Source organism: Anomaloglossus baeobatrachus, chromosome 7 (genome assembly GCF_048569485.1).
Source record: "Anomaloglossus baeobatrachus isolate aAnoBae1 chromosome 7, aAnoBae1.hap1, whole genome shotgun sequence".
Lineage (NCBI taxonomy): Eukaryota > Metazoa > Chordata > Amphibia > Anura > Aromobatidae > Anomaloglossus > Anomaloglossus baeobatrachus.
The window spans coordinates 264,565,613-264,577,944 of NC_134359.1; the positions used below are offsets into that span (position 1 = coordinate 264,565,613).

General features: G+C 42.4%; 1 protein-coding gene across 2 annotated transcripts in view; it reads left to right on the plus strand.

The window, feature by feature from the left end:
- The window catches only part of ELFN1 (extracellular leucine rich repeat and fibronectin type III domain containing 1), a 764,272-nt gene extending 752,216 nt beyond the window's left edge, over window positions 1-12,056 (plus strand). For both annotated transcript variants that reach the window (XM_075318104.1, XM_075318103.1), the window contains one exon: window positions 8,133-12,056. In XM_075318104.1, coding sequence (XP_075174219.1) covers window positions 8,525-10,948 — 2,424 coding nt within the window. In that variant the 5' untranslated portion in view covers window positions 8,133-8,524 and the 3' untranslated portion in view covers window positions 10,949-12,056. The remainder of the gene's footprint in view (window positions 1-8,132) is intronic.
- The last annotated feature ends 276 nt before the right edge of the window (window positions 12,057-12,332 follow it).

Genomic DNA, 12,332 nt, shown 5'->3' on the forward strand with positions numbered 1-12,332 from the left:
GTTTTTGGTACGATCACCAAACACTGAATCTTGGGTTCACTCATCTTTACTCAGCATCCAAAGCACCTAGGATACCAGGCTGAGGATTTTGAGAGAAGTAATAAACACTGGCTTTCTTGGAGGACTGGACCAGGTTGAATACCTCATATCTATTATCATGTAATGCCATATGTTTTGCCTGCAGCATGGTTTCTCCCAGTGGTGAAAGCTGATCACAGAAGACTAGAACAGTCAGTTAATTATCGGGACAGCTTCTTTTTTTTTATTTTTTACTAGGGGTCTTCGTGAGACATAGTGGAAAGCCAGTGTACAGTAGATCACAAAGAAAACAAGAGAAGCAGGAAAAGACGTACGGTAAAGGCCAACGTAATCCTTATCTTTTTATTCACTTATTGCTGATTGTGATCAAGGCATTGGTCAGCGGAATCAGTTTTAGGTTCTGCTATTTCTCATTATACAAGTTGGATAAATTTAGACACAAAACAAAATCAACATCTGACAGCGTAACACAATTTGTTTTTCAAAATGGTCTCCAGGAAATGCCTCTCAACCTATGGCTGAAAGGCACTATGTATTTAAGGCACCCTCCCATTAGGCGAGGTCCCTGTACAACGTTCTAAGTTAGTTTGACTACCAGTCTGTTAGCAAGTTGTCAGGTCCCATTATCCCTGTGATAGTCACCTGTACCTGCCTTCCCATACCTATCTGTCCCTGCCGTGCCCACCAAACTTGATCATGCCTGTCTGCCCCGGTCATCACTCCTTCATCTGTGTCTGTACCGGAGTCAGTCTCCTGCCCTGGGGGTCAGCTGCCACAGTTCTGCAGTTCTGGTCACTTCCCTGGGAGTGGTATCTGGCGCTGCCTCTCGGTTGGCGCTTAGTTAAAGCCCTCCCACTAAAGGCTAAGCCCAGGCCCCCCCCCGCTGTGGTCTATTGTGTCCACTAATCCTGCTTGCTGCCCCGTTTCAATTAGCCCTTTCCGGAAGCGCTAATGCACCCGTTACAATTCACCCTTTCTGGAAGCGCTAATGCACCCATTTCAATTGGCCTTTTCCGGAAGCGCTAATGCACCCGTTTCAATTAGCCCTTTCCGGAAGCGCTAATGCACCCGTTTCAATTAGCCCTTTCCGGAAGCGTTAATGCACCCGTTACAATTCACCCTTTCTGGAAGCGCTAATGCACCCATTTCAATTGGCCTTTTCCGGAAGCGCTAATGCACCCGTTTCAATTAGCCCTTTCCGGAAGCGCTAATGCACCCGTTTCAATTAGCCCTTTCCGGAAGCGCTAATGCACCCATTTCAATTAGCCCTTTCTGGAAGCGCTAATGCACCCATTTCAATTAGCCCTTTCTGGAAGCGCTAATGCACTTATTTAAATTCGCCCTTTCCGGAAGCGCTAATACACCCGTTTAAGTTCTCCCTTTCCGGAAGAGCTAATGCACCCGTTTCAATTAGCCCTTTCCGGAATTGCTAATGCACCCGTTTAAATTTGCCCTTTCCGGAAGTGCTAATGCACCCGTTTCAATTAGCTCTATTCCAGACAAATGTTTTTTGGAACCAGGTGACCATTTAAAGCCACCCCAGAGCGTAATACTATTCACAGACCTAGAATTCATTGCATGTTTGGAATCTCGATTCCTGCCCTACTGTGGTACCTGACAGTTGATGAATGTACACCGAGCAGTTTCGGGTAAATTTCATCATTAATAAATGTTTTCTGTGCCATCTTAGAGCTGTCTGCTTGAATTATTGCAGGCAAAATGGATAGCCCCGCGCTCAGTTTAACATTTGGTGCCTTTTAGCGATACGGGAAAAATATATATATAAATGGCCCCTCTTTGTGTATGCCTGATTAAACATTTATAATTTGTAATTCATCATTTTAATTTCTCTCTTACTTTGCTTCGGTGACTCTTCCATTTTGTTTCAAATGGCAAAACAATGAGTGGGTCAGAGAGGAACAGTTTTTAACCCCCCACCTGCTGCAGATGAATTTTCGACACTGGGTAGACATTGAGCCAATTAAGAAGCCAAACAATGGAACCTCTGGTATCTGGAGGCAAGAGATCATTTTAATTGTAGACATCAAAGCAGCTGTCAGGAATTAGGTGGCATGACCGGGATATTCAAGAAACAGCGCCACACTTGTCCATGAGTGGTGTCTATGGGCAACATTTTGAAACTAAAATTCCTCCAACTTTGCTAAATTTTTCTCGAAAATTAAATTTGCAGTGAAGTAAAAGTATTGTAAAGCCTCTAATTGTCTTGAAGACCATGACCCTGAAGTCTCTGGGACTGAATCCAACCCATTTCCAACTCTTTATCTCAAACACCGCCTTAGGGCTCATTCAAATGTCACTGATTTTTCTCGTACGAGTTTCATTAGTGTTTATGATCAGAGTTTCATCAGTCTGGTACAAGTTATTCAGTTTTCTCAGGTGAGAAAAAAAGTTTCTCTACCTTTTCTTATTTTGCAGTACGGGAAAAATGGACATGTCTGGAAGGGCATTCAAGTATGGTCCAATTTTTTCATAGACCAATAGACTTCAATTGCCAATTTTTATCCAGTTTTTGGATCAATATTGGAAATATCTCCATGATTTTGGATCCGTGAACAGCCCCATAGACTACGCTAGGCACGAGTGGGCAAAAAAAACCCCCCAAAAGCCTTTAGTAAAGTCAAGGTTCTTCACATACTAAATTTCAGCCATAATGCTGAGGTGACCCTTGGTAAAAATGAGTTTGACACCCATTATAGACCATCCAGTGTTTCTGCCCTCGAAAAAAAAATAAACTAGCAAATCTGCATAAAAAAATGCAAACAAAAAAAGCAACAAAAACACTAATTCAACTGGATAGATGCAGTATTTTCACACATAGGAAAAATGGTGTACATTTTTACTCTACTTTGGCAAACAATAGGGTGAGAATAGCTACCAATTCATAGCAAAATTTGCAACAAATCTGCATAAAATCTTGCTCCATTTTTTAAGAATCACTAATAGGGACGATCGAATACCTCAAATATTCGGCTTCGTGAATATCCGACGAATAGGTCGCTGCTATGCGATAATTCGATGCGCAATGTAAGTCTATGGGAAGCCCGAATAGTTCCGAATAGTTGTTATTCTGGTTTCCCATAGACTTACATTGCGCATCAAACATTTGCGAATAGCCGAATAGTGGCGACCTATTCGGCAAATATTCGCGAAGCCGAATATTTGAGGTATTCGATCATCCCTAATCACTAACAGGTAACCTATGTGTTATGATGGTATGTTCACATGTAGCGGATATGCTGCATTTAAAAAAATAAATATATATATATATATATATGTATATATATATATATTCATTCCACAGCAAAGTGGAAGGAACAAATGCACTTGCAATGCAAGACACAAATGGCTTGGATTGCATTTAAGTAACTGAACAAATACATTTCGTGGCTTCTTACTGGCTGGAGAGATACAGGAGCGATCTATGATGAGTTCTTGGTGATAACGGGGGGCATACTCTGTCCTAAAAGGGAACCAACCACCACGATTTTCATATATAAAGTAAAGTTCCAAGTAAAGTTCCAGCAATGCACTGTCCTTTGACAGGTGCAACAGGAAGGGAATATGTGGGTCGGTTCTTGCTATCTATTCCCACCCCTGTCTGCCTGCCTGGCCTTTCTTCCCCTATTGCCATCATAGACGTTAATTCCAGCGCAGCCAGAAAGCTAGGGGTGGAAATAGATAGCAAGACCCGACCTACATATTCCCTTCCTGTTGTACCTGTCAATCAAATAGCAGTCCATTTCTGGAACTTTACTTGCACATATTTATGAAATAAAACCTCCAATCTCTGAACAAAAGCTAACCTTACATTCAGCATTCTAGCACCAGTATAGCACTGGCTTTACTTTATATATAAAAATCCTGCTGGTTGGTTCCCTTTAAAAGTAAAAAAAGGCATCCAAAAGGTGACAATCAATAACAATTAATCTCAGTAAGAGAAGGTATGACAATTGTTCACTTCCTAGCTCACATGGAATGAAAAAGCGTCCAGACTCTTAAACAAGACACCCCATCCCATGTTTGATAATGTTCTGGTGCTTCAGGGGGGAACCCAGACTCCATGGACAACACGGTGCAGAAAATGTGGAGTCCAAGAGTCTAGATCCTGGAGCAACCATCCAATTTTCAAGCATGTTTCCCACCATGTTTGCCAAATTGCATCATCAATGAAAATGCCGACCCACATATTCTCTTCCTGTTGCACATGTCAATCAAATAGCAGTCCATTCCTAGAACTTTACTTGCCATATTTCTGAAATAAAACCTCCAATCTCAGAACAAAAGCTATGCTTAGATTCAGCATCCTAGCACCAGTATAGCTCTGGCTTTACTATATATAAGAAAATCCTGCTGGTTGGTTCCCTTTAAACAGGGGTGTTGGATGAGCCCTTGGAGATATACTGTTCTAGCACATGTACCCTTTGCTCATATAATGGAGTCACTTGGGGCTCTCTTCTTTTTTGCCAATTTAATTCCAAAATGCAAGGATTGTCCTGGCGTCTGATAACACAGTAGAAGCCATGTCCATGTGCGGCCGGCCGTGGTCCCGGCTAAGTCGAACCTCTCCTGTGAGCGTTTATGTATCACCAAAGCAAATATATGAAAGAAACATCCTTGAGTCTAAACCCGAGTCTCCGGTCCCCAAGCAAGTCACGGCATTGCAGTAAACCGCGAGATTAGCTTTCTCATGTCTCTTCTTTCTTAATGCCGCCATTTCATTCACACTTTGGAGAGCAAATAACCGTCAAATTGCTTGCTCTAATGAGTTGAAATTAAACTGTGGTCCTGATAAAACGTGTTTATTACACTACTTTCTGTAACAAGAAAAAGTCATTTTGGGTGAAAGAGAAAAGCAAAATAACAGCGTGAAGACAGAGGCGAGCTGCCTAACTCAATTTTGTGATGTTAGGGATTAAGCATATTTAGGGGACGTGGAGGTCCCAGCCAAGGTCACGCAGCTCACAATTCATTAACTGCATGCTGTATAATGTCATTTTATTTTAATGTGCCAGGTGCTAGACTTCCCACCGGAGACTTTACCGGCTAATATAGTACTTTAGGTATGAATGTTACATGGACGGCAAGATGTTTCAGAATATATTGCAGAATTTTGTAAAAGGGTTTTTAGGAATAGCCCCACCCTTGTCTGTGTTGGAGCAGCCTGTCGCTGATAGTTCAGCTCTGACTACTCCACATACAAACGTGCTCGGCTCGCCCGACTGCTCCGGTGTTTTTCTTGAAAGACATCTCTGAGGGCAGCATATTTCTGGAAACAGTGGTGAAACTAGAGTTCAATGGTCCCTGATGCAAAATTTGGACCTCCCCTACCCATCCCTGCATGTTGGTCAAATGTATATGTAAGTATACATTTAGCGTTCTAAATCCTATAAAGACATACAAGTTGCCGTCCCCCATTATTGTAATGTCCCCCGTCCTGTTCTAATATCCCATCCTGGGCTACTTCCTGGTAAATATGTCCCCCATCCTGATATATATGCCTCTAATCATGGTATCTCCCCCATCCTGGTATATACTGCCCTCCTCCTGCGACCCTTCTAGTATATACTGTCTCCCTCCTGGTATATATATTTCTCTTCTGGGCCCCTCCTGGTATATACTATACTCACCCTGCCTGGCTGCTACGTCAACCAGCGTCCTTCTCTATAGCAGGCGTCCGTGCTATAGCAACGCATGAGGTCATTGTCATGCCCTGCCTCAGTCACGGGAACGCCGCTGAAAGCAGCCGGCTTCTGTTTGCCGGCACCATTTATCGCAATGCAGGGACTCGACAGTTCTCTGAGCTGCGTTTCAGCTGGACACACATCCAGCTGAAGCAGGGTCTGGGGTCAACGGACTCCCTGCACCCCCGGGCTCGGTCGTAGTCACGATCCCTGCAACCGTGATTGCTCTGCCCCTGTCTGGAAAACAGATGGATCGGCAATCAGGCATGCCAGTAACTCCCCGACAATCAGGGGCCCCCATACACATTAGATTATTAGCCAAAATAATCAATATCAATTATGGGGGCCTTTGGGTTGGGTTTACACAGATCCGATGAATATTTGAAGCTGAAGCCACTTTAGAAAATACTAATTTCTATGGGGAGTTTTTTCTTTCTCTGAAGAGTTTTTGTTAGTGACGCAGATTTTGCAACCTTTTGATTGGACAATGCCTAGTCTTGAGTGGATTCCATCAGGATCAGCTCCTAAGAAGTAACATGCGTTGTGGTTTGTTCCACCAGGCGTTTTTCAAAATCTGAAGTGTAATAAAATGCTCAAAAATACTTCCCTGAACAGGAAGGTATATTTCTCATACAAATTAGTAGGAAGAGTTTTCAGAATGTTTTAGGGGGAGATACTTTGAGTGGATCCACAAAAAAAAACCCCAAAAAACATTTGCACGTAGTCTACACTGGCTCTCCGGTTTGGCTAAATATCCTAAGTCATGTATCAAAGCTTGTTACAAAGTCAAATGTTGGCTTAAAGGGTGGCTTTCTCTAAGACCACGTGCACACGTTGAGTATTTGGTGAGTTTTTTACATCAGTATTTCTAAGACAAAGCAGGAGTGGAACAATCAGTGGAAAAGTATAATAGAAGCACGCACACCATTTCTACATTTCTTACCCACTCCTGGTTTCAGCTTACAAATTCTGAGGTAAAAAAAGTCACCAAATGCTCAACATGGCCTAAGGGAAGAAGGCTGCAGTACCAACTATTAGGCCGAGTGCACATGTTGAGTATTTCGTGAAATTTTTTACCTCAGGATTTGTAAACCAAAACCAGATGTGGGTGATAGATACAGCAGTGGTGCCCGTGTGTCTATTGTACTTTCCCTCTGATTATTCCACTCCTGGTTTTGGCTTCAAATCCTTATGTAAAAATCTCACCAAATACGCAATGTGTGTATGTGGCCTAATGGGTAACACTAGATAGCCAATGTTTGTCCTCTTGGAGGGGAGCATATCTTTTCCCAGAGAGCATTGCTTGATCTATAAGTTTACTTGCAACAGTTTTGTGATCTTCTCAGGAAAGGCAATAGAAAAAATTGTGTCTGCAGCACCTTAATTAGGACCTTATTTCAGGGCATTAGCCCAAGGAGGATGCACGTCCATATCCAAGGAGTCCACTTGGAAAATGTCCATAGAGTGAAGAATCAGACAGCGTCCCAATATGGTGAAAAAATGTATACTTTCTTTATTCCATCATAGAAGCTACGTTTCGACCTATTGCAGGACCTGCTCGAGGAACACCTACAATAGGTCGAAACATAGCTTCTATGGTGGAATAAAGACGATATATGTTTTTTCATCAAATTGGGACACTGTCTGATTTTTCACTCCACAAGAAAGGAGTCAGAGATGACTGGGGCTGCACAGCATGGCCTATTGGGCCGCTCATGATCCCCAGGCCACCCTGTTGTGCACCTCTCCACCAGAGAGACAGCGCTTAGTTGCAGCATGTTAACTTGATTACTTGTAAACTGCAAAAGCAGATACCGCCAATGAAGAAAAGAGTGATCCTGTATCTAATCTTGGCCGGTCAACTAACTATGGGACCAAAACTCAAAATAGAATTTAAAATTTCCTATTTTGTTCCTGTCATCCATCATGGGCAAGAAGGATTCCCCCATACTTCTTACCACAAGCTCAGCTAAAAGGAACATGGGGACATTGATAGTATTTTTTTTGAGGGCAATTCCAGAACATATTCTGAAAAGTGTGTTATCATAAATGCAAAAGTTTACTTGTTGCACTGGTGGGTACAGACAGGTGAGGGCCCCAGGGCAAGAACAACATCTGGGCCCTTTGCAGTCCAATAGCACTTAATAATGCACAATTCCCCGTACTTTGGAGGTAGAAATGGGCCGCCTTATCTCTTGGGCACTTGTGCAGCTGCACAGGTTGCACCAATGATATGTCCGCCCTTGATATGTTCCTCCGTACACGATAGTTGAATGTGGGAGGTCCACACATTAGAAAACCCTATTGTCTAAAATCTATGTAACACAAATGTGTTGCTCAAAGCAAAAAAATATATATTTTTGTACTAATATATGTCTTTTTTGTTTTTAGGAAGACTTGTGAATTCTACAAAAACGTCAACTTCGGAGAAGAAACTTGACAAGACGGTGAAATGTGATGCAGAATCAGGATGGGATTGTACTGCAGACAATAGATCTGTTCCCTTTGGAGTCCAGCCTGACCATTGAATGTGTCTTTTTCTTCAATGACTCCCAATTTAGCGCCCGATATGCACAAGGAGTTTACTTCCAACGTTCTTGCAGAATAGACTGTGCTACTACTTGTCGATGGTCTTCCCCTGGCAAAGATTTGGGATCCGCACTCAATGCTGTACTGATGAGGAGAAAAGTGAAAAAAGGAGGCTTGTCCTTCACATTATAAATCACCGTATTGTAAAATACTAGAGCGTACCGAGAAGTCTCCACACTGGGGCATCAGTCACCATGGCCGGGCACAGAGGATTTGTAATGCCAGCTCTCTGTTTATGGATGTTTGTTCTGTTTGCACTTTTATACACAGGCAAAGTACAAGCGGACTGCTGGCTGATCGAGGGTGACAAGGGTTTTGTTTGGCTTGCTATCTGCAGTCAGAACCAGCCACCTTACGAGTCTATACCACAGCACATTAATAGCACCATAGTGGACCTAAGACTCAATGAGAATAAAATAAAGAGCGTCCACTACTCTTCACTTAGCCGATTCGGCAACTTAACGTACCTCAACCTCACTAAGAATGAGGTGTCCTACATAGAAGATGGAGCTTTTGCCGGTCAGTTCAATTTGCAGGTGCTTCAGCTTGGGTATAACAGATTACGAAATCTGACAGAGGGGATTCTTAGGGGACTTGGAAAGTTGGAGTATCTCTACCTCCAGGCAAACCTAATTGAAACTGTGACTCCTAATGCCTTTTGGGAGTGCCCAAACATTATGAACATTGACTTATCAATGAACAGAATCCAGAGGCTGGACAGTAATACCTTTGTAGGCCTCAGTAAAATGACTGTGTGTGAACTGTACAGTAATCCTTTCTACTGCTCATGCGAGCTACTGGGCTTCCTAAAGTGGTTAGATATATTCACCAACATGACTCGTACGTTTGACCGCATGCAGTGCGATTCTCCGCCGGACTACACAGGTTATTTTTTGCTGGGTCAAGGTCGATCCAGTTACCGTAATGCACTTGGCATGCTGTCATCTCTCTGCACAGATGGGTCCTATACCATGATGCCGCATTTGATGTCTCCAAGGTACCAAGCAACCACTGGCGCACCTGAAAGCCCATGTTCTGAAGAAGACTGTTTTTCAGGAGATGGCACTACAACCCTTATTAATGTCTACACTCCCCCCACCAATTCCAAATTCAGCCTCAGCGTGAGCCTCAACACAGAAACCCATTCTGATGCCGTTCTGGTGGCCGAAATACCATACCCTTACAGCAAGATGTACATTTTGGTTCAATACAATAATAGCTACTATACTGACATTCGGAAACTGAGGGCAGAGAAAGAATCCATAAGGTTGAACGGGTTGCTACCCAACACAAATTACACTTACTGTGTCGCCTCTCTTCGAAATTCTCTCAGGTTCAACCACACCTGCATAGCCTTTTACACTCGCAGCCATACCAAACAAGAACATGTGCCTACCCCATCCACCGCCACTCACTATATTATGACTATTCTCGGCTGCCTGTTTGGTATGGTAATAATCCTGGGTATTGTATACTACTGCCTGCGCAAAAGGCGCCAAAAAGAGGAAAAGCACAAAAAAGCAGGTGGTAGTATGAAGAAAACAATCATTGAACTTAAATATGGTCCTGAAATGGAAACTCCTAGTATAAGTCAACTATCCCAAGGACAGATGATGGGTCCGGAATCAATGTCTCGCATTCCCTATTTGCCCTCTGTAGGGGAAGTGGAACAGTACAAATTGATAGAAACTAGTGAAACCCCTAAAGCCACTAAGGGGAATTATATGGAGGTAAGAACTGGTGAACAACCTGAGAGACGAGACTGTGAACTGTCCATGCCACCAGACACTCAGAGTTCTGTGGCAGAGATATCCACTATTGCTAAAGAAGTAGATAAGGTCAACCAAATCATAAATAATTGTATAGATGCCTTGAAGTCAGAGACAACATCATTCCAAGGCGTAAAGTCGGGAGCTGTCTCTACAGCTGAGCCTCAATTGGTCTTGATATCGGAACAGATTCCCAGTAAACACGGCTTTCTTTCACCGGTATATAAGGAAAGCTACACCCATCCCTTACAGAGGCATCATAGCATGGAAGCACCTCCGAAACGGTCTAGCACATCTTCCAGTGGGTCAATCCGCAGCCCAAGGTCATTTCGTTCTGAAGGGTCCGCACATAAATCTGAAACAAAGTATATAGAGAAGACTTCTCCCACCGCTGATACCATCCTCACTGTGACCCCAGCTGCTGCTATCTTAAGAGCAGAAGCTGAAAAGATCCGCCAGTATACGGAGCACCGGCATTCCTATCCGGGCTCACATCAAGGGGAGCAGCAACAGCAGCAACAACAGCAGCCAATGCCTCAGCATGAAAACCTAGGAGGCCGCAAAACCTCCATACTGGAACCATTAACTCGCCCCCGTCCAAGAGAACTGGCCTATTCCCAACTTTCACCTCACTACCATAATTTGAGCTACACGTCCAGCCCAGAGTACTCGTGCAAACCCTCCCACAGCATCTGGGAACGTTTCAAACTGCACCGTAAACGCCACAAAGAGGAAGAGTACATGGCAGCCGGCCATGCCCTGCGCAAAAAGGTCCAGTTTGCCAAAGATGAGGATCTCCATGACATCCTAGACTACTGGAAGGGCGTCTCTGCCCAGCACAAGTCCTGAGTCCTCACCTCTTCCCTTTGCCTCCAGCTACTCGTGACTTAACTCTTTCTTTCATAACCTTAACCGAGTCCTAGAAAGAGTGCCCAGCAGAGCAATGTGGGGACACAGACTCTGTAAGGTCTCTTTAGCGGTAAAAGAGGTTAACAGGACCAAACTCAAACTAGCAGCAGCTACTTTTTACTCAAAACTGTCTTTACGAATGGGAAAACAAAAACAAACAAAAAAATAAAGAATAACAAAACTATATCTAATCTAGAAAAAAAAACCCAATACCACGGCTTATAGTGAATCTACTCGAAAAAAACAAAACATGAGCATATGCACCAAATCAGAAACAAAACAAAAAAATACGCTAAAACTGTGAAGAGGAATTACTTTTTTTAACAAAAGAAGTGAAAAAAAATCAAGTAAAAATAAAAGACGTGAGATAGTAGGAGTGGTCGGGACTCTGAACGCATTATCGCATGTTATCTCATATTCTGACTTGCGTGGTTTGACTCGTGTGAAATTTTGTTCTATCCCTTCATCACTGCAGGACAAAAAAACAACGAAAAACAGCAACAAGACTGGAATAGACAGTAAAAAAAAACTCCTTTCGTTAATGTTAATTTGTACTTCAACTGAGTCTTCCAGTGCAGACTTTGCCTATCCGAAGGCTCCCATCTAACACCTACAGCTGCATTCAAAACTGTGATCACTATTACACTGTACAGATACAAATTTCTATATTTGCAACGTTTGCTGTAAAGAGAGAGAGAAAGAAAATTAAATATGAGAAATAAAAAAAAATCTATATATATATAAATAAATATATAACTAGAGCTTAACCTTTTGGCAGCCGGTAAGACCTCGCTTGTCTTTCCTAAGTCCTGCTAAAGGGTTAAAAAAAATAATACCATGTTTGTATCAGGTTTTAATCATGGGTTTTAGAAACAAACAAAAAAAAAGGTCGTTTTTCTATTATTTCACTTTATTTTGTTTAAAAAAAAATGAAAAGAATTCTATGTTTGTTGTTTTTTGGGTTGGTTTCTTTTTTTTTTTTTTTTTATTTCTTCACTGAATGATTGTTTTTTCTGAAAGAGGTAAACTGCAATGAGAAATAGAAAAGATGACACTCTTACAAAAATCTCCAGCCTTGTCTGTCATTTCTTGAAATTGATTCGATAGAAGGTATTTTTTTTTATTAATTGTGCAAACTTTTTACATTTTCAGTGTGTAGACAATCAGTGTGAACTTGAGCTAATTTTTCAAAAATTTGCAGAGGTCAAACATTTTACTACAAAGCTATATGGGTAAGGCTATTTTCACACATCAGTTTTTTTCCATCAGGCACAATCCGTAAAAAAACGGATAAAACGGATCCGGCGCCGGATCCGTTTTATCC